The sequence below is a fragment of the Hypomesus nipponensis genome, chromosome 21 (genome assembly GCF_054491055.1).
Source record: "Hypomesus nipponensis isolate SF chromosome 21, ASM5449105v1, whole genome shotgun sequence".
NCBI classification, from domain to species: Eukaryota; Metazoa; Chordata; class Actinopteri; order Osmeriformes; family Osmeridae; genus Hypomesus; species Hypomesus nipponensis.
In genome coordinates, this window is record NC_140381.1 from 13,944,746 (window position 1) to 13,968,723 (window position 23,978).

The window sequence follows — 23,978 nt, forward strand, 5'->3', positions numbered from 1 at the left end:
TTGATGAATTACTGTGCAGGAAAAACTGCACCCTGAAGCTACAGATGTAGAGCAGGTTGGTGATGAATCAGCATCAGGGGTTAAGGTGAGAAGTTGAATTGTCCACTTTGGTAAAGATTGCAAAAAATTGCAGTTTTTTAAGGGATGTTTAGACAATGTTACCCATGAATGTTATCATTCACACTTATACTTGTAGGTAGTAAAAAGGTATAAATATAAATCCATTATTTCATTGCTTAGCAGTCCAGTACAGATAATGTAGGGTTAGGGTTAGGGTTAGGGGGGGGGGGGGGGGGGGGGGGCTTCAGTGTCCCTACCAAAGCTGAGACCAAACCTACGCCCTTGTGTCAGACACAACACGCATTGTCATACCTCTACTTTTACTATTCTCCCTCACACTCACAGTCCGTAGACATACACGGGTCACACAGTAGCTTATAAGATATACTTACAGTAGCCTAATTAACTTACAAAACGAGAATAGCCTACTTTTCTAACTGTGTGCAAAACATTTGAAAGAAAATAAGTCAGATCTACCAATGGTCCCAATTTTTTTTGACTAGATTTCTAATCTTGCGTATTAGCCTACACGTCAGAAGGAAGATGCCTTCTTAACGTGGTACACGCGGCTCAGACTATGTGCAAAGTAGGTTCGTGTTCTCTTCTTCAGTCTCCGCCCCTTTAAGGTTTAGTGCAGCAGTACGGCCTTTGTGGATTGGGGGGAGGCAGTGCGGATTCTTCCAGTCACTCCCAGCTTGTTGCCCGCCCAGCATCTCGTTTGCCCATTGCGGACTCAAAGCGGTGAAGTTCGACACTTTTTATTCGAGTGGTAAGTCCAATATGTGTCGTTTTAGAGAGAAGGCGTTATTGGATATGTTTGCTGTGCCGGAGCGTATATGTCCCAGTTAACCTTTGCGTAATCATGTGCCGAATGGGTAAAAGCACTGGTATTGTAATGCTGAAAGGTAAAAGGAACCAGGATGACGTGAGCCAAGTCTATCGAATTAAGTCTGTGTTTGCTTTTAGTCAGATAGACGTATTTAATTAGTTATTTTCAAATGTATTGCAACTGCTTGTAGATTGATTTCAGAATAGCCTATAGGCCACATTTACTGTAAATTGCATAATAGAGGATCATAATTATATATGTCGATGTGATAGTATTGATTACTTTGACTACTTGCCTCAAATATGGATGGAGATACCGGTACAGTCGAATGGATGCAAACAGGCGTGGTCGTGCAGTTCGGTGGTGCGGAGCGCTAAGGGTAGTGCTGATTTGACAGTCTAATATGACTTCTATTTTGCCCTTCCCTACACGAAAACACACTGAAAATTCAAATGTTTATATATTTTAAGTCAGGCGTACTAAAAAATGGGTGCTACTTGACACACTTTATACACCATTCGCAGGGTGCCCAATTGTTGATGCTTCGGGGATGTTGACATCCATGGTAGCGTTTTCCTCACATGATGAGAAACAGGCCTATTATGCATGACTTGGGAGCCCTGCTGCTGGCATTTTATACAAACATTTGGGCTTCTATACTTTGGCAGTGTCAATTTCCCATTTTAAGCACCTTCATTCTATCAAATATTACCTCATAAATGTACGCATCTCAGCATTGTACATTAATTGTAATGTGTGAATAATAACATCATCAAAATATGCGTTGATTGCCTGTCCGTCGATATATTGTAACATTGTATTGAAATACTTTGATTTAGTGAGTTACGGTGATGCGGACCTTCCAACCTGAAAACATTTCAGCGCTGCAGTACTGCGGCCTAGTCGAGTCAAGTCCTCTCTTGTAGCATGCAAGATACAATATGGGCAATATGACCGGGTTTACACGCCAACCATTTTAGCAGTTCGTCATAGAACAACACGTTGATGCTACACTTCTGACACTCACAGTGCATGTGCCAGAAAAGATGCTCTTGAAGGATTTTCAAAAGGGACTCCACAGAGCCACTTCATATCCGACACAAATTTAAGAGTTAAGGAAGTTATATTTCTATAGAAATTGATTGAATAGCATCTAATCATCTGTTATATTATAGCATTGTCTGTCTGTCTGTCTGTCTGTCTGTCTGTCTGTCTGTCTGTCTGTCTGTCCTACTAAACTAGTAGTAATGCAACATTTGTACTTTTAAAACATGAAAGTATCAATAGTTAAACATCCCTAACATATATGTATGTGCTAACTGCTTGGCACTCAAGAGCATTTTCCAATTAGTGCTTGATGGATCTATTTTATCAGTAGCATCAGCCCCATCCAGACTACCTCAGTGAGACCCACAGTCTGGCCTTGCCCGCTTAACATGTCTGAAAGCACCTAAAATGTGGAGTCATCTTACAGGGAGGGGTTAGTGACGTGAGAGACACAGTTCACAATGATGCGAAAGACCATTTATATGGAATCAGTGTTTGGCTGAAAATTGTTTGGCTGGATGACGCTTGGCTGATTGAGGCATCGGTGGGGTTTAAGTTGTCTGTGTTTGTGTAGTGTTTGTACTGTAATGGGTGTCTGTGTGTGTGTGTGTGTGTGTGTGTGTGTGTGCGAGCACATTTTAATAAGTATACTCAAATCTGTAGACATTGAGGTACAGTGTCATGTCTAGTCTTGACCAATACCCTTTATAGATTTACATGCACTGCACAACTTGGCAATATGGTTGCACTTTCCAGGGATAAGTGGATGTTAATGTAACATAATCTTCAACTGCCCCTGTACAACATTACAGATTGTCAAACTGCCCTTTGAAATCATGACTGGTAATTTAGATTCACACAACAGTGTGAACCTGTGTTACTATAGTGTGGGTGGTGGAGAGGGGTGGTATCCTATGCATGGAAGGGAGGAGGACATTACAACTGTATGGGGTATGGGGGGCGGGCCAGGAAGCAGCTGTCACCAAAGGAGTGACAGGTGAGGGCCACATGGCCTTACTTTGCTGTGTGTGTGTGGATACACTTGTGTGAGTGTTTGTGTGAAGTGTAAAGTGTGAATGAGGAGGCTGTTTTGGGAGTGGTCTGCCATTTTGAGAATACCAGGGTCACCTCCCTCTTGCTGGACAGTCAAACATCTCAGCCATTGCAAGCATGTTTCCACAGCTGTGTCTTGTAGGCTAAGAGGAATTTATGGCCTTATTTCTGGGTCCAAGTGTCTGAGAATTCAAAGAAACTCAACTGTTTGTCTTGCAGCTATCCCAGTTAGGTCGAGATCTACAAAAGTAATTGAATTACTAAGTGAGTGGATGGGAATGTATTTTACTGTAAGATTGCTTGCTTGTGTGTTGGTATAATTCAACCACACAATGTGTCACCAAACCACTCAATATCTTTCAATCTTTCATCGTATATACAGACGGTGTATTAAAATGTATCTTTGACTAGAGAAGAATAAACGTGGTGTTGAATAAAATCATAACGATAATAAAATAAATATGCTTCTGCCTAAAAGTTGAGGCATAGGTTTTTTATAAAAAAATGTCTGACTGTAATTTTGCAAATCACTATATCTTCAAAGGCTGCTTTTTAATGGTCTACTGGAGTTCTAGTGGGAAGCACACAAATCTGCTAGCTCATGCCATGCTACTGGAGTTCTATAGTACACCCGAACTACAGTTTAACAGCATGTTACAGTAAATTTAGGAATTTACATCAGTAGGATTAGACTCTACATAACAAAATGTTACAGATCTTTCCAGGTACACAAGTTGACCCTTGATTAAAAGGTAATCAAAAACCACCACAGAAAAGCAGAGCTGAGAGAGAAAGAGAAATCAAGAGAGAAAGTGCTCCAATTGGAAGACACTGTATGTTTTGCTCTGCTGAAGTACTTTTATTGTGCTTTCTGCTATCTAAACCCAAACAGAACATTTCAGCGGAAATGAGAGAGTGAGGAGCCCTTGGGACTGGGCGAGGGCCTGGCCTCTCTTGAATACTTTTTCCTCTCTCTTCCCTCCTCTCACTTTTTCTAGATATTTGATACACTGTAGCTTGTGTGATATTCCCTGAGCTCGCTCTCTAAGATACATGGCACAGTGCAGGCGAAATGCACACTTTGTTGGGGTGATGTATCACTTTGACCCGAGTTTGAGCCCACAGAGCAGCCCTTCTCCACATAGTTTTTTACTGAGAATGAGTTACAGTGATATTTTAGCTTGCTATTCTGACACAGGCTCCCAGCTGTATTTGAGTCAGATCACTTACAGTTTCAACACATTAGTCATGGATGGGAACCAAAGGAATTTAGATGACCATGGGTACACAGCTGTGTCTCACACCCTGGAGTCTGACATTGCAGGGAGAAGCCTGACAATTATGGTAAAGACTGGTTGTTGGTTTGGAATGGTTGAATTTGAATTGACAGGAAAAAAATCTATATTTAGTTGATAAACAATGCATTCTCTTAGAAGTTCTTGATTCGCGATTTATCTACTTTTTCTTTGAGTGGAATTGAAGCAACCTATGTCCTATGTTGCAATATGGTATCGTGGTGGTTTTGGAAACAATGATGGAAAAGTAGACGGTTGAAGATGGTTCAGAGCCATATATTATAAAGTATACAGCATTCAATATACTACTGTACATAGTTCATTACCTTCACATTCTTCTGTTTAACCTCAGGGGAAAATATTAGCATGAGTTGCTAGAAACATTGAGCTCATACATTGTAAATACACTTCCAGTGCCATAGTACCATAAAAGCAGGAAGTGCTGACCTGATGTTGTGCACTTTTCATATGTCTTGTAACTCAACATATTTCATATAAAAAAACTAAAAAATATATGTGTTGTGGACAAATACATGTTTTATTACATTTCTAAACTGCGAAGTAAAGTATATAATCTACCAATCTATTGAGAGGAACAAGGTACTTGTGCCATAGTAATGAGTAGTCAGAGGGGACTCAATGTGGCAGAATTATAGCCAGCCCAACTTATCCCCGCCCACAAAAAAATTTGGTCGGGAAGTTGGGTCTGGGGTGGCCCGTTTGGGGAAAAACTATGTCCGAACAGGACCTGTTTGGACCAATGAAATTTTCAGGGCGGGCTTTATACGATGATGGACAGATGATGAACATTAACGTAATGAATCACGTCACGAAAGAGCACTTGGGTTTAATTTGTTTTTAACAAACAACATATTACGTTGCTCTGATTGTTTGTAGGTCTATCCAATTGAGCAAAGAGGCATTTGTTTGCCCTATACTCACAGCCCAACGGAGAGTTATCAGACTCATATTCTGACTAGAATTATGAATATGACAATGTCAGGCTAGCAGAATTAGGTATGACACTTAAGAATTGAATGACTGTGGGAGTGTTTTCTTGCCCTGTGTAAGACAGAGTGGGAGTATAATGACATCCAGACCTCAGCTCTGAGTACTGCACTTCAGTTTACACTGGTAGAATTCCAAGTGGATGTATTCTATTCTGGTCTTCACACCGCCAGATAGAGAATGAATGTTGGGATTTTGGTCCTTTCAGGCCATGATTACACAAACATATATATTTTGGTGCATTGCCATCTTAAAAAATGCCAAGACAAATACGAATGTGCCATTTCCAAAAACATTTATTTTCAGGTTTAACTCACACATTTATTGTATACCCATAGTTGCCTGACCTGGGTTAAATCGCTTTTCAGTTGTGTATACACAATGTTATGTAGCTATGGACCTCTTTTCACCTGTTAGCATAAATGTTTGGATGATAGATTATTCATCTGTTTTTGTCAGGAAGATGGAAGATCTGGGTTTGTTTACTGGACAGTGTTTCCCCTCAGATTTTTTTTAGCAGTGGGGGCAGGTCCGGTCTACCCTACCTGTAGCAAATAATAACAATATACCCACTATTTATTCATTATAACTAGGCTACTTAAGCATAATAATGCACCTAAAATACAAACGTGAGCAAGGGCAGCAATCGCTATCAAATCAACAGACGTGCAATTTCGCTAGCAGGGGAAGAATACAAACAACGAAAATCACCAGTTAACTTAATTTAAATTTGCAAGAACTATAGCCTAATACAATAACAGGCTTAAATGAACTTACAACATAAGTTATACGACTTTCAGTTCTCAAGGACGCACACGCGCTATCTCAACTGCGCTGTGAAGCGCGTCTGTGCTATTCTCCGACATGCGCTCTAACAATCACGGCTGATAGACGACCTACACTTTTTACAGCTCTAATTCTGACACCGTGGCGGCAGAAATTTAACCGTGGCGGGCCGCCACGGTAAAATCAACATAGGGGAAACACTGCTGGATGTTTCCAAGCTCTTACTCAGTTAGTCCATATGTCAACCTCGTTGTAATGGAGTAGCTTCTACATGAAAGTAGGATGAAAACTATCAATGGAAATTGTCAAGTGATTTCAAATTATGTGAAAGTATACAGAACTGGTTAGGAATTGATAGTAGTGTTCAAGGGACACCTATTTGTCCTCTGAGTCAGCCCTTGTCCAATAGACTTCTCCCTGGTATGTGGTATATTCTCCTTGGGCTACTAATACCAGCCAGAGGAAGGAGATGTCCATCCCTCTCCCCTCTCACACCACCATCATGTGGTCCAATTGGTTTCTCCACTCTGGTAGAGACAAGTGTGAAACTCTGTTGCCTTGCACTGCAAGATACACTTTTTCAAGAGTTCAAAATTGTTATTCTTTTGATGTATTTATTACTTAACTTCTCTGGAAATGTCTGAAAGGTTTACATTTGTTAAGTTTCAACTATTTATAAAGATTCACCTAAAGTTCAGACTTTCACCTTCCTTTAACTGGATAATGTCAAACTAAGAGTGCAGGACAATAGGGTGTGGAAAAGACAGATCTGTTTACTTGGTGAGAGTGACAAGTTTAAGGGAGGGACCCTGGCTAGAATTCTATTCTGTTCACAGTTGACCTCTTGCTGTCTGTGATGTCCCTCCAGGGCTGGCCTGCATGTGCACATACTCACAAAGCCTGCATGGGACTAGGAAAGAAAACGGCAGGCATTTTCCAGGCTGTGGGCGCAGGAAATGAAGTAATGTTTCTCTGGAATGGTGACATTTTAAGCGCATGACATCGATGGGCCTCAACAGAAGACTGGAGTTGTCCCAGCCTCATTACTTATTGTCAGAGGCTGGTTGAACTGATTAGATTACAGTACAAATATACCCATAGAGGAGACACACTCTGCTTCATCACAGTACAGTAGTCTCAAATGGCTTAATCTCCTTCTTGGACAGATTCGAGAGACCGCAGATAGAGTGCGGCTAGTCTGGTTTGTTATATGTTTTAGATATTTGACTTTTATCACTTGTATTATTGTTTTGGTTGATTTTATGTAAAGCACCTTGAGCTGCAATTCTTATATGAAATGTGCTATATAAATAAATTAGTGCTGTCAGTTTAACGCGTTATTAACGGCGTTAGCACAAACCCATTTTTAACGGCGTAATTTTTTTTAATCGCGTGATTAACGTTCTTTTTGGCCAAGCAAACGTTGGAGTTTTTTTCACATGCTGTTGCAACAACTACTTACGTTAGAAAAACTACAACAACACACCGGATCTAGCTAGACCGGAAACAAAACAACAGGCATGCTGCACACACTTGTTTGGGCTTGCGAGCCGGCTAAAGAGTAGTAGGCTAACGTTATGTTTTGAGTGGATGGCGGGCCTAAGATGCTGAAATGAATGCCAATAACATTCTGAATGGATTTTTTATTTTTTTTTTAGTTGCCAAATGGTTCCATTGACAAGACCGAAGTGATCTGTGTGTTTTGTCGAAGTGAACTAAGCTATCATCGCAGCAGGTCCAGTCTGAAATACCACTTGATGGCCAAGCACACAGCTGATACTAATTCTCTGCCCCCTCGTCAAAGCCAGGCGATTGCAATGTTGTTTTCAATTAAAAAAAAACATTTGCACCAAGCAATCCGATCCACTTCTCCATGTTGATAAGAGCATTAAAATGAGAAAACATTATTGGACAAAAATAAATCAAGGGACATTTAGAAAAGATAAAAATGTGCGATTATTCGCGAGTTAAAGATGACATTAATTAAATTAATCGCGATTAAATATTTTAATTGTTTGACAGCACTAAAATAAAGTCTTACTTCCCCTATTGCTCCTATCCACTTATCTGAAACAGAACCAGGGGAAACAGGACAGACGATCCAGAGGATTTTATGCAGCTTGATAGAAATTCTGAACAACTTCCATTACATCAAATAAAGTTTGTTTAGTGAAAATATAGACTGAAGTCCTTCCAGATAAAGGAAGAAAATGAAACAAGTAAATGTGTGAAGGGTAACACTTTTGGCATGTTGTCCAGACTGGAATCTATTCAAAATTAGAAAAATAAGAAAAAAAAACGATTGTATTTCTGTACATAATGATTATTCTGCTAACATGGGTGAAGAAGTTGTTACCCATCTTGGAAATAAGTCTTGAATACCCATCAACCTGCCCGGGACCGGAATCAGACGATTTATTGCATGCTCGGCCGGACTGGTGACCGGTAGGTCAGTCGTAGGCCTATGTCTTTCCGATTATCGGCCGATCCGTTTCTTTGCCAGCGGCGCAGGCAATAACGTTACAAGTGTAACAGACGTGGCCACGCTCCGTCACAAGGTCTACAACCCGATGTTCGCCATTCGCCATGTTCAAACACGTTTCTGACTTGTCAAGTACGACCACTACCAGCTATGCCAACAAAAAGCTAGCTCTTTGTTGACGCGGGTGGCCTGTTATTTGAGGAGTGAGTTTCACCGATTCACACACAAGCATGCTCACAGCCGTATGTAAATATGTTGTTGGCGTGGGAGTTCTTCACTGTGAGTGAAGAAGACACAAAGTTCGCAATTTGTAAAAACTGTCAAGCTAAATTAACCCGTGGGGGAACCACCTCGAAAACGTTCGGAACAACAAACTGCTAGCCAGAGTGATGTGTCGTTCGTGAACGATTCGTTCATTTTGAATTAATCCTTACAAGGACTCGGGAGTAATGAGTCCCCTCAAAGAGAGATTTTTCCTTTTCTCGTGGCCGCGCATCGGGAGAGGTAACTGTTTCCTCTACTAAACCAATGCAGGTCACTTGAAAAAGGATCCAAAGACTCGTACAAAGACCCAGTTGGGAAATGAACAAAGAATTTCTCTTTCCTCTAGCTACCAGTGCAGGGGTCTCATTTATAAAACTGCGTAGGATTCTTACTAAAAGTGTACGTACGCCCAAAAGCTTAAGGTCACATGACATGAAAACTTCACTTTAGGACGTTCTTTAACATTAATATGAGTTCCTCTAGCCTGCCTTTGGTCCCCCAGTGGCTATAATTTTCGATAGGTGTAAACCAAACCCTGGGTATTTTTCTCCGCCTATAATAAAATGAAGGCTCAAACGCTCGGTTTGAAAATCTCCTTGTTGTGATGTCACAACGAGCCAGGCTACCGCCCTTCTCTCTGCTTTGCCCGCCCAGATAATCTGGCCCGCCCATGAAAAACTGAGCTATGATCGTGCAAAGGCAAGTTTTTCCTGGAGAGACATCATGGCCAGCAACTGAACGAAGTATAACAGTTGCTCAGTGTTTGGATGCACATTTACATTTATTCATTTAGCAGACGCTCTTATCCAGAGCGAATTACAGTAAGTACAGCACAGCGGGGAATCGATCCGCCAACCTTCTCATTACTAGCCCGACTAAAACTTTGGGAAGTTGTGTCGGCGCATTTCAAGCGAAAATAAAATTGAGACTGGTTGTGCAGAGGCTTGGATGAAGGAACTAAAAAAAGACTTTTGTTTTGATTTGTACATGGGGAGTCTAATTTTATTTTAGCTCGAAATGCGCCGACACAACTTCCTAAAGTTTTGTATGTCTGCGCCAAACATTTCAGCCACTACAATTTCCTCAATTTGAGCCAATACAAAGCTGGCCTTGATGAAATTAAATTCTGGATCATTACTAACTTTCCTCGGTAAAGCTACAAACCTTGGACAAGTAAGTTAACTAACGCTATATCATTTTGTTGCTTTACTGTATATGGTTACCCAGCTTGCTACCCTTAGAATGTGGCTGTAACATTAGCTCTGCAGCTAACAGCTGAGTTACTGTTGCTAATGTAAAGGTAGACGGCATCAAGTGTGTGTGTGAATACAAACGCTGTAATGCCAGTGTTGTACACTTTTTTGTTATTTGGATAACCGTTCTGCTGTTGGTGTTATGGCGCACAATGTCTGCCTTTCTCCTCATTGAAATGACTATGAGTGTGCACCTCTGCAAACCAGGGTGATCAGATGAGAATGGCTAAATTCGAGGCATCTTACAGCAATGGGCGCTACGGGCCATTGCGACACATCCGTTGTAAACATTAGCGCATGTCTCCTCCTCATTAGCATTTAAAGCTACAGACACAGAAACAGTGCGTTTTGAGGAAAGTTCATTGTGGGACTGCTCGTAGTTGCTGTAATTATGCACCAAGGCTGAATTTCGGGAAAGATACTTCAGATACAGTAACAGGGAACCACTAAGACCAATATAAAAGCATCACAAAACAGCATATCATGTGACCTTTAAAATGGCGTACGCACACAAAAAATGTATTAAAAGATTTATAAAACTGTACACAATGTTCCCTTTATAAATCACAGATTACCCACAAGTGTGCATACGTGAGTCAGCATTGTACCCTGCCCTGAACATGCCCATTTTTAACCATAAATAGTCAATGCAAAGCACCTCATGAATGCTAATCTAGTATCTCATCATGACCCTGGCATGCGATTGTTCTTTACGGTGAATCATAGCGCATGACAAATTCTCGGACACTGGTGGAGCTCGAAAATTCAGTGGCCGGTAGATCACCAATTTAAAAAAACTGTGCGAGTGGCGTCAACTGTGCCAGATAAGGGGATGAGAGGTTGGGACTGCAGTTACGTCATGACAAGCTCAGAGCTAGGCGTAGGGGGGGCGGGGGGGGGGCGTGTGTAAGCTTGTGTGTACATGTGTGTTTCCAATATGTATTGGTTATATACATCCCTCTTCCAGACAGTTTTATGTGATATGGTGAAGAGATATGAAGCCTGGTTTCACACAGGCTGGGGCCACACAATAACGGCTACTGTTACACAGCACAAAGGTTGCTGGGTACTCAAAGCTCCATGGTGATTTGCCAAGCTAGTATCCAAGCTGCTACAATTTCCGCTTTCACTTAAAGTGAGAGGGAGGATGAGGAAGACAGTAATAGCTGAACAAAAGGTTGCCTGCGAACTGTCCTTTTGGAGCCAAGTGTGAGCAGAGCGTTTGGAAAAAAGTTGTATGTTCAGGTTCTGAACATGAGCTTTCTCCAGATTCTTACCCAATTTGATTGATGCTGTTTTGTTACAGAATTTTCTCCTAGAAAGCCTGTCTGTTTTGTGTGTTTCTAAATGTTAAATGTATTGCTTCTGCAGTTCTGTTCCAAAACTGCACCTCAGGGCTAAAACCGTATTACTTTGGCCTATGCTAAAGTTAGATGTATTATGACTACATCTCTCTAATAAAGCCAGGAATATCTGTGTGTGTGTGTACAAATTACAATGGGTTTAGTTTACCATGATCAGTTCAAGAACCGGGCACTTTGCAAAGTTCATATTCAGCTTATGTTCTCTTTATAATCCAACAGAGTGCAGTACTGCGATTGACGTTGTTTGGATAAGCATTTCGACATCCAATAATGAACAAATAATTTGCCGCCAGTTCGGCTTGCTCTCTTCGCATCCCAGCCCCTTCACTCTGATTGGTCCTCTAGTCTGGAGCGAGTTTCCTACGAAATATCGAGCACTCTCTTTTAAGTTAATATTTTGCAGGTGTCCTTCTTATAATCCAAACAGAGTGAAGTACCGCAATTGAACTTTGATTAACAAAGGCATGTGATGTAATGACTGTTATTAACTGTTAAGATGGACCAACTGGCTACTGGCTGGTGGACCCAAATGCATAACTCCACAGAAGGCACGGTTGACTGGTTTCTTGGAATAAAGGTTAAGGAGAACGAAGGAGATCCGGTGGGGCAGGTGTGGCAGGCAGGCGCACAGGAGGATGTGGCACAGGCAGAGAGAAAACAGAATTATTAGTAGTGTACTAAGTTATATAAACATAGCATAGGAACCAGTACTAACAATGTAGGAGAAGCGTTGAACTGGCGATGAGTGACTGGAAAACCAGGGTTGAAATACTGTGGTGCCGATGAGGGATGGAGCATGTGGCAAGAAACCTGGAGCCTGGAGCCAACACCTGTGAAAAACAGAAAACCTGGCCCGGATCAGGCCGGGGACATAACAATTAACTAAATGTTTAGATGTTTGTGGTGGTACAATTTAACACAGAACCAATATAGTACATTTTGATCAACATAACATAAGCGATTTATAATGTAGGAAACAGCAGACAAATTAAAACTACATAACCATTTGCATGAATGTAGGCTACCACAGCATTGGGAATTTGACTAGAATAGATGTGGAGGTTGAACAAGTACTTCAGAGATGACAGAGTGATTTGTGATCTGAGAAATATAGGTACCAAAACCACTGAAAAGAACTGTCAGCACCAGCTGCATCACAGGCACTGCACTATCTATCTATAATTCCAGAAATCTGTGTGTGTCACAGATTCTAATTGTTATCTTATTTGGACTGAAATAGAATGATCCCTTTCTTGTAAACACCTTTGTTTGAATAATTGCGGTCCGACCACGATCCGATCAACACCCCGAGATTACTCCGAGATTATCTCCGTTGCCGTCTTTCTCGAAATGTTGATGTTGTTGTTGTTGGTAGTGGTGAAGAGGTCAAGCGGAATGGGCTGTATCACCACTAGTTGTAGAGAAAACAGCGCCACGTATCGTACTGGGATATTACATGCTTTCGGACAATGATTCGGTTTATTCATTGCCATATATATTAGGATAATAGCAGTTGCCCTCAAAATTAGCATTATCCGAATAAAGCTAGATTCAAATTGATACCATCATGTTAACGCAGTGACTGATGTCATTGGGGGTACTGTGCCCTATCTATAATTCCAGGAATCTGTGTGTGTGCCACCTATTTTATCACGGGCAGTCGGGCACTATGCACATCTATAGTTCAAGGAATTTGTGTGTTTCACTGACATCTTAATCACCGACTGCATCACGGGCACTGTACACTAGTAATGTAAAGGCTAGACAGAGATGTTGTTATTGACATTGACAAAGTACAGCTTCTCTAATCCCCACACCAATCACTCCCATTCAGCTTGTTATAGTCATGGACTGGTAAACAACTGTGGGGACGGTGGTGGCTGTAGCTCAACAGCTGCAGCTTTAGCTTAAATCTTTTGGTGGAAAGGAAGTATCTAGCTAGGCACAAGGAAGCTGAGGACATCTAGTGGTGGGGTGTAGTAGATGTTCCAAATGAAAAAAGGTGCTTACTGGAGAGCAGCAAACTTGAGACAAAACACATGGCATTAATGGCATTCAAATCCATTTAAATACCAATAATAAGGCAGTCTCTTCTAGGGTTGACTGTACACAGTTTTTATATTTTCAAGTAAAGCCTGGAGTTGCATAGATGGCTCATCTTACCTGATCCATTATAACTCATGTCCCTTAGGACTTTATTCCTTTCAAGGAAAAAAAGAACAACACAATCCATATGCAGGCCTCCCCCAGTAAATGATCTCAACACCACTCCTCTTACATCCAGTAAATGTTTGTACGGCTAATGCATCATACCTTATCAACTTTCTGCTGAACCTGAAATAAAAATTAATAGTTTAGATGGACATGTTTTGATGACATTGCAAGTTTGACTGATTTGAAATGCGATTGGAACCATTTCCTTAGTGTGAGTTATTAGTGAGTTACCTGAATAAATTACCTGAATGACTTATCACTCTTCTGATAAATTGTGACTCATATTTGTGTTTTAACTGAAACTGACACCATGTAGAGCACAGGTGTCAAACTCAAGGCCCGCAGGCCACATAACATGATGTGGCGGGCCACATTTGGCCTGCGCGCCTCGAGTTTGCTTGAGTAAGCGGAAGCTTAAATGGTGTATTAAAATAAGTCTATGCTGTTTTACAGCGTGCATTGGCCATAAACTACAATAGATTTAGATTATGTTACGGTTAAGTGATGACATCCCATCTCTAGAAAGCAGTGTATGCACATCAGTGTTAAACGCAAAGTTTAACTGGGTGGTCCCCGGGCATTCAACCCAAGTTGGTATCGCTCTCGAACTTGGTTAGAGTACTCAGCCAAGCTAGCATGTTTCTGCTTCCACTGTCGATAATTTGGAGCCACAAATTATGAAGACTTCGCCTTCACTAGACAAGGTTTTACCATTTGGAAAACGGCAATGTTTATTTTACATAAAGCTCAAAAAGCTATTCTGCGTTCAAATGAAGGGCAAATTCACTCTCATTAAGCTTGCATTAAGTGTGTGAGTCCCTATCTAGCATCACAACAAACCCAGAATACGTTTTAGGTTTGGGCTAATCCCCGAATGTTTACAACGCCTGGCTCCGTGAGTTTTTCTGGGAGTTTTTCCTTATCTTCTTTGAGGGTTTAGGTTGGTTGAGGGGCAGTTCTATGTGCGTATGTGAAGCCCTCTGTGACATGCTTGCGTCGCAGGGACGTGCACAGGTTGTGGCCAACCCTACGTTCACACTGCAGCAACGTGAATCTCTTGCCATCACTCGCCTTCCCACAGTTCACCACACTCGGGGGAGTTTCAAACAGATTCATTTAGAATGTAGTTCTCTAAAGTCACTGTTGTAGTTGTAATGGCCAAGTGTGCAGACTTGGGTTTACGTACTCGCAACATCGATCAAAATACAACTTGTATAAAAAATACAAAACTGTTTAATAGACATACACGTTGACATGTGTATAAAACGTTTTATTATATAACTCAGTCTATGCTAATCTGTCGATACGATAGGGATCCCTTACAAAAAAAGAAGTATATTAAAGTATACTATAAGTATACTATAATATGGATAGTACACTTTTAGTTCACTTTTGATATACTTTTAAGAAGTATGCTTGGAAAATAGTTCACTTTTAATATACATTTAAGAAGTATAATTAGAAAATAGTTTACTTTTAATATACTTTTAAGTATGCTTTGAAAATAGTTCACTTTGGATATACTTTCAAGTATGCTTTGAAAATAGTTCACTTTTGATATACTTTTAAGAACTATGCTTAGAAACAGAAAATTGTATACATTTCTTCTGGAGTAGGATGTACGTTTTGTATTATTATTCAACAACAACAGTCAAAATATTCATGGCGAATAAACACCAATTCTGATTCTGAAAGCGGATGTTTGTGCTTCAAGGAGAAAAGCCGGTATGTATTTTCTGTTATAAGGCCATGTCAGTCGTTAAAGAGTACAATCTCCGTCGGCATTTTGACACCAAACACAGAGATAAATATGCCAAATTTGTCCTCCAAGAAAAACAGCAGATTGTACAAGAATTAAAAGGTGGCCTGCAATTGCAGTAGAATATGTTCACAAAAGCTACAACTAAAACACTATGTTTTGACATTGTTACTGACTTTACGTTGTAGTTACAACTTGCCCTTTGAGGGCAACCATAATGCTGATGTGGCCCTTGGTGAAAATGAGTTTGACACCCCAGATGTAGAGCATTCTGAATAGAGTTTATGACAGTATCAAAGAATGTCTGTTTAGTTGAGGCCTCCAACAACTTTAAAATAAACAGTATGACCAATAAATACTAAGAACTAATCTTAAAAACATAACAATTTTAAAAAGATGTTGTAAGATAACACCAACATAAGATAATGCTATTGATAGCTTTATCTTATGATAATTCTTCAACAACTCAAAAAGAAAAGGTTGACATCACTCTTTGCGAGCCAATGAAACAAAACAACTTTTTCAAAACAACACTAGCGATCAGAAATAGAAGCACTGTAGTGCCGTATTGACCAGCTAAGGAAATGGGCAGGGGAGGAATACTTCCTGGCAGTAATGGTCCAGGAAGGGGGGGGGGGGTGATGCATCAGAAGGGGAGGAAATGTTGGCGTATGTTTCCACTGATAGATTTCTAAAGACATTAGCAACCTCCCCTTTCTCTTATGCATGTGTATAGCCTTTGGTGAATACGTAAAGCAGGGGTTCTCAAACCTTTTGGGGTCAGGGATCCTTTACAGGGGAGAACATTTTCCAAAGACCCCCCACCCCATAATTGTAACACCCATTCAGCATACCTTTTGTGTCCTTAAATGGACACAATATTCTTGTTTTATTGGGCAAATGGTCCCCATCTGTAGATTATTATATATTATTTCACTTTTTAATGATACAGCATAATTAAACAATTTTATAATTTATGGAAAATTATTTCGCGGACCCCCTGGCTATGCTTCGCGGACCCCACTTTGAGAACCACTGACATAAAGGACACAAGTGCAGTGTCCTTGAGCATTTACAGCAATAACAATAACAATGGTGTCTAAAATCAGTTATTTGCAATTGTGATACAAATGCTTGATGATAGGATGGGACAGAATATCAAATTAATCTTCGAATATACAACTGCAACCTTATACAGTATTTTGGTCTGAATTTTCTTTGGTCAGCTGATATCGCTAACATAACAGTGTCTTTTGAAAGTTACTTGATTAGTGATTAGTTTTAAGGGGGGAGAGAGCAAGGGAGAGTGGGAGAGAGGAAGAGAAGGAGAGGTAGGTAAGGGTACACCCACATTGGTTCCAGTATTTGGTTGCAGTATAAAATCAATAATGCTCCAGCAGACAAAGCTCTCAGAAACCTTTCATGGTTAATAGGGTTTGGAGTCCTTCTCTCAATCTTTTGAAGTCATCAGTTTCTCGTAAAGAGTTAGAGTGGCCGTATGTAACTTCCTGTTCACACAAATTGCATAGTCCCTCTACCTTGGTAAACAGCAGGTCAGTGCATGTATTTCATATCTGTAAAAAGTATTATCGTTGATGATATGGTAGCATAATCATTTAGTATGAAGTATGTCCTTACTTTGTAGATAATGTAACCTTAATGTAAAGGTTAGTCAAGTTTGACAAATGTTTCATTTACAGCCAATAGCTAAGTCAGATCTGTTGTGTTTTCAGCAGGCAAGTTATGTTACTCAATGCATTGGCATAGTCTACCACTGTCAGCACATGTATCTCATTAAATATGTAACAGGATTAATGATCAAGTATTGGGCAGAATAATGGTTTATGGGTGATTTCTATACCTACAGGGCAATGCAATTTATATTTTCAACAATGAGACAGCGAATACGTTGTTATAAAGTTTGATCTAATCGCTGGCCATTGCCACTCAACATGTCTGTCTCTTTGAAAATCCTCTTGCCAGCAATATACTGTACCTATAACATTTCAATGCACTTAAAAAGCACTTAAGACCTGTATCTCTGCAGGGCCCTTACGCGCACAGGTGCCCACATAACTGACTTAGCCTCAGATTTAAAAGCAATCTGAGCAAGATGGTAAAGCTATTTATAGAAAAGGGTTGTTTTTACTTGCTCAAAGATGGGTATGCTAATTAGTTAAGTGTATCATCTGTCTTGTTTGCACACATTTTAATACTGCGTTGTAGGGATGCTCCGATCTAATCGGCGCCGATCCATATCGGCCGATATTCCCATTATTGGTTTTGATCGGCGTTCTCAAAATGGCAAATCAAACATGGCTGATCAGATGACATCAAATCTGCGAGAACTACTATCAGAGACGTTTCAATAAAACGTTATAGGCATTTCAAGCCCCCAATGGTAAGAAATTATTCTTTAACCTTTAGATGCGTGAGTTCTAAATATTTCTGACGCTTCCACCAGAGTTTTTGTCCCAAAACGGAAGCTAGCTAACTTAAGTTAGCTTCCGTTACCTACCAACCTAGCATAATTCTTGTAGCAATGCTCCAACCTGCTAGTGTTACTTGTTAGCCTCATAAATGTACATTTGAAGCCATACTATAGCGTTTGTCATAGTTTTTGTCTATCGGAAAATAGTCGGTTGGAATGTTCAGAATCGCACATGTGCGACGTTACTCTGTGAGACCCGCATTTGAACGATCATTTTTTAGTTGACTCCTAAAAATGCTGATATGATTATATTTATCAAAGCAAATCTGCTAGTGATGCTGCTTAATCAGAAGGAAGGTTTGAATACTCTAGTATACCCTCTCCGAGTGCGTGAGTGCGTGAAGTGAGTGAAGTGAGAAAGTGAGTGAATAATGTGAGAGTGAGTGAGTGATTGAGACACTATACAGATAGATATACATGTTTTGTTTTTTTGTTTAATTGCTGACTTCCTGTGCACCTTTAATCTTCATTCTGTGTGTTATTTCCTTCTAAATGCAGACAAATCGACTTGAAACTGACTAACTTGTAGCGTGTTTATGTTGCAGTTAAGTTTGTGTCATTATTTTTCCACAGGAAAGCTACTGTATAAGCTCCGAGTTCTCTTGAGAGTGGAATGTTGCACATGTGATTCGATTGTTGTGATTTTTATTTAAAGGTTAATATTTGTATTATTATTTTAATATGTATTATTATTTATACATTTTATAGTAAGCGAGGGAGCTTCAACACTGGAATGTTGCACGTTCCTTGCAATAGAATGGATGGTTGTCAATTCATGATACTCTCTCGTCTCATAATTTAAATAGTTAAAATACAATACCAATGTTGTTAAGAATAATTAATTTCATAAATAATGCTACACAATAAATAGAATGCTTCAATCAACACTGTGATCGGTGATCAGTATTATTGGATCTGCAGATACTGATTTCAGTGATCGGTGATCGGCAACAAAAAACCTGATTGGAGTATCTCTACTGGGTTGATACTGCCTTATTCATAGTTTTAACTTGTAGCCGAAAGACACATTTTATCTTTATACTTGCTGTTTTTGCTGCCAACCATAAGTGACATGGCACAGATTATTTCACTGGGGGAATTGTGGGTCCAGTATCTGCAACTGGTGTTGGGTGATAAATCCCTTTTTCTATTACATATCTGTTCTAATTGTCAAAGATTTTACATGCAAAGCCCTGTGTTCTAAATCTACCCTATGTTCTAATTCTAACCTGTCTTAATGTAGATAATAATTACAGTTTTGTTTTTGACATACGTGTTCTGACTGTTTACAAAAAGCCACCAGTGGATTGGAGGCATTTACATTCTGAAGCTCTCCTTGTTCAATTCCAAATGTTTTGGTGGAAACTAGAAATTAATACTCCTCATAAGAACCTTTTCTGTGTAATAAATCTGAATACATGTTTATTCTATTAACTCTATCTTACAAGATACAACTTTCTTTTTAGCGTTGTTGTGTGCTGCACATGAGACATAATTAAGATTTAGCACGTCCGTCCCGTCCCATCCTTTTCTTGTGATGATTCAGTGGCTTTATGGACAGAGCTTAAAGAAAAACACCAGACCACACACACACACACACACACACACACACAAATACATAGTGTGATCCAATTTTGTGGATCAAATATTCTTGATAGAAAAATCAATAAAGAGACTGTAGACAGACAGACAGCACTTTATTAATCTCCTAGGGGAAATTCCATTATTATAGCAATATATCAAAAACAGTTAAACACAAATTATGCATATACAAAAATTATACACAGCAGTGTGTCGAAACAATCTATTCAACAATTATACACAAAATATGCACAGAAAGACAAGTCTCATACATCAACCAATAATGAATCTGTTATATGATACAGGTGCTTGTGTGCAGTGTCAAAACACTACAATGTACCTGCATTGTAGCTAAATTCAATGGCACTGCAAGGACAGCAGTCCAATGTTGTGCTCACTGTTTAGTTTTTTGTGAAACATTTTAAAGAAGGTAGAACCAGCAAGGTATGCATACAATATAATTAGAATGTAGGCATAGTAATATTGCAAACCTTTCTTGGTTGTCTGTATGTGTTTAGGGGACAGCAGAAAGCTTACAGATCTGAATGCCAAATTGTAACAGAAGATGGCGCTGTTTTTTAAATGTCATCCTCTCAGAGGATTAAATGTCTTAACTCCTTGAAAACATGAATGTCTTATTTCATTAATGGTCTGAACTAATGATGCTGACAAGTGACACATTTCACGGTAGGTAGATAGGTAGGAAGGTTCTTTAGTAATACCAAAGAGAATAACAACAGAACAGAAGAGATTGAAGTAATTAGATCAGAGGCCCCCACCCTGTTCTTGGAGAGCTACCTGCTTATAGGTTTTTGCTCTAACCACACTAATTTGACCTGCTTCAACAATATTTCAACCAGCTAATTGTTAGAATCAGGTGTGCTAGATTAGTGTTGGAGCAAAAACCTCGACATTTAGCTCTCCTGGAACTGGATTGGAGACCTGGGACGTCTTGATCTGCAGTCAATGCTGCACCACTGAGCTATAATTCTAAACGTGAATGTTCCTCCTTCCCTTTCAGGGCTTCAGTCGAAGTCGCTGATGTGGATGTGTCATCGTTGAAAGGTGAAAAGTCAGGATGACGACAGTAGCCGCTGAGTACGACCACATGGACCTCCAGCAGCAGTACAGTGACACTGTCAACAACCGCTGGGATGACGAATGGGACAATGAGAACAGTTCAGCCCGCCTGTTTGAACGCTCACGTATCAAGGCACTGGCAGGTGAGGGAGAGGAAATTTGCTGTGAAAGTTGTGTGTGTTTGTGTGTGCGTGTGTGTGTGATTGTGTTTACATGCCTGAAAGAAGGAAATAAAACGTTCATATACAGACACAATGTCCATTTCACACAGGAAATTATTACACATATAAATTAAAAGCAAATAAACCTCTGTCCATATGGTTCTTATATTGGCTACTGATGAAAACTCCTATATAGAAATGGATTTAGCTTGTGATCATGTAATAATGTATTTGTTTAGCAGACACTTTTTACAACCTGTGATCTCTTGATTGTCAGTCAGTTGCTTTCGCACTGAGCTATAACTATCCAGTTTCATGACAATCCATTCTGATTTATAAGACTGTGTGATCTCCAGTCCAACCTAATTTATGGATTTATTGCAGCCATCAAAATATTTGGTAATGTATGTAATGGATTATGTACTGAAGTTTTAGAGTAATGTGACCTTTGAAATATTGAGCATACATTTACACGTAATTTGTAGGAAAAAAAAGACAGATTCTCTGCCCAACCATTCTGTTCCAGAGTTTGGAAGTAAAATGAAAGAGAAAAAACTCAACAAAATTAAGATTGTAAAGTTTCTGCCTCTTTTTTTGTCAAAAACCACAAGCTTAAAACTCCCCCCAAAAGCCCACAGCATTCCACAGAGCATCCTGCTTGTCACATGACTGTGTTTTTCTGCATTCCTGACTTACGCCTCTACCCCAGCCTCTCTCATTGGCTGTCAGACTGGGGGATGAGAACAGTCAGCAGTGACTCAGGTGAATAGAGACCTTCTGCTCAGTAATGCTTGGGTGGGAGATCACTGTTTTTCAAATGGTTTTTAGGTCTTTATTTCAATTATATGGGACACGTGCAGTAACAGTTGTTGCAGTTTACACAAGAGCACTTGTGTATGTAAGTTTTGAGTATTGTTTAGGGTAGGATTTCAAAGTTTGTGTGTCATCCTCAAATTCAACAGGAGGTTTTTCTTGATATTACATTCCTATTTCCCGGTTGTCTTGTGAGTGCATTGGAGAAACAAGCTCCACACTACTACACACTCTTTCAACCCCTCATCCATGCTTAACCCATCGAATAAATCACTATTAGCAGTGAGAATTTAGATTGGCGGTAGATGAATACAAAAAATTGTTATGCGTTTACTGGTGTTTATAGAGTATTTTACATTGCCTTCGAGACAATCAGAATCAGGGACTGGAACTTTCCATTTTATAAAAGCAGGTTAACTTATTTTGGTTATGTGTCAAACGTTCAATAGCAAAATAAATAAACGTACATTTCAGTTAGAATGACTGTTTGTGTTGGTGTCGTTAGGTAGTTTTTGTGTTCAGAGGGACATTCCTTTTGCAGCTGTGTCCGTACTGTAGGGAGGAAGATGGGATAAAGAGGTTGTAGAAGAATGAGAGCCCTGAGGTCATGGCTACACCAATGTCCTGTGACAAGCCTCATGATATGGGTATCCATTCTTCTTTCAGTTTTTTTCAACACACACACATACCACAAAGTCATCCGCACATACACACATGTGCACACACACCCTGGTTTCAGTCATATAAAAACAACAAAAAACTAAAACAATGCCACAAAAATGTGGCTTTTTATACACTGAATATGAAGTTTCACTTTACATTCAGTTTTGTACTCAGACAATGTGGTTCAAAGCAGATGATGATGCATCATGATGTTTAATTAAATGATCATGAATCAAAAATGAAACATCTTTTGTGGTTTCAATGCAGTAGATCTATGGCTTCAGTTTAAATAGCACTTTCTTTTGGAGAAAAGAAAGTCAATTAACAAAATACATTCCCAATACCACACCAGTCAAAATGTTCCAAAATACAGAATTAAAATAACTGTTTCGAGGACAATATGATGTCTAATAATGTTTGAATTTGTGTCACATGGATGACTGTGCTTCCCTTTGTTTAGGAGGCAACCATAGAGGACACTGCATGCTTATCCAGCCCACTAAGCCATTGAAAGTAAAGGGGGAGGCAGCTGGATAGCCACTGAAACAGTATGTTTGCAGACAGCTTTTGAAAGGAAGTTGGTTGTTCACATTATTTCAAAGCAACATCTTAGGAATAGCACACTTTTTCTCTATCATTGAGTGAACAACAATGTGGGGAAACGGGGTGTTATCCTGGTGGCTCCCTCCACACACCCCCCACTTCCTCTCTAGACTTGGTACAGCCCACCTCCTCCTCTCCCTTTTTCTTCCCTACCTCTGTGGCCAACATGGAAATCAGGCACTGACATCATCACTCAGCTCTCAGGCAGTGGCTAGCCGCTGATAAAATTACAACCTTGTGTTCCCCTCCCCTCTAACCTCGCCTCCTCCCTCCAAACCGGAGAGAGGTGTACTGTGTGTGAGAGTTGCTTTCATTCTATTTTTATTGCACAGCTCCATTCTTCTTGTTGTGCTTGTCCTGAGTTCTGGAGTTTTTGTACGGACCCATCAAATCCCATTCCTCAAAGTGTGCTCTGCTCAGTTTGAACTCCCCTCCCCACCACTGGCATGAAGAGGGAGGGGTGTGTTGGAGCGAGAGAGAAAAAAGCCTGCTTTTGAATGGGATGGGAGGGAAAGACAATCAGCAAAAGAACCATGCGAAAAAAAACCTTTTCCTACAGTTGCTGTTCTGGGCAAGGCTTCTTAAGATGAGAATTTCACTACTTCTCTAAAGGCACAACATTCATTACTTTACAGGATATTTTTGGGAGCCTGTGGTGAGGAGAGGGGGGAGGTAGGAAACCTTTCAACCCCTCTCTAACTTCCCTCCGTTTTTTCTTTGCGGTGTTCTCAGTGGATTTTTTGTTTTTGCGGCTCCCAGTGCAGTAAATAAATATGGAGGTGGACTGGAGCTCTGGTGCCCAGGATTCTTTTTACTTGGACCCTGGTTACCCTACTCAGGTGCCTTTCAACTACAACCAGTTAGAAGGACGCTTTAAGCAGTTGCAAGGTAAGCCCAGGCTGGAAGGAAGAAGCCCATTGTTTATAGGCGTTGCTACGCTATGCACTGTCAGCAGACAGGCACACAGACGTCTGGTTAGGAGAGAAAAATGAAATCCACCGTGCTGAAGTTGGCAATATAGACTCTACTTTTTAATTTATTAATTTATTTACAAAAAATAATTTGAGCAAAATCTGGCAAATATGGATAAAGTATTTTGGGCATAAATGATACAAAGATAACTATTTTATATGGGTGGTTTCTGCATATCTATATCCTAAGCAACTGGCACC

At 40.0% G+C, this 23,978-nt stretch overlaps 1 protein-coding gene across 2 annotated transcripts in view; it reads left to right on the forward strand.

Annotated features, from left to right (window-relative positions):
• Positions 1–699: 699 nt before the first annotated feature.
• sptbn1 (spectrin, beta, non-erythrocytic 1) overlaps positions 700–23,978 on the forward strand; it is a 55,604-nt gene continuing 32,325 nt past the window's right edge. Inside the window, exons 1-2 of one of the 2 annotated variants that reach the window (XM_084684812.1) lie at positions 700–829; positions 20,508–20,709. In XM_084684812.1, coding sequence (XP_084540938.1) covers positions 20,565–20,709 — 145 coding nt within the window. In that variant the 5' untranslated portion in view covers positions 700–829; positions 20,508–20,564. Of the gene's footprint in view, positions 830–20,507; positions 20,710–23,310; positions 23,695–23,978 lie in introns of those variants that run through there. The other variant, XM_084684813.1, reaches the window with a different exon arrangement.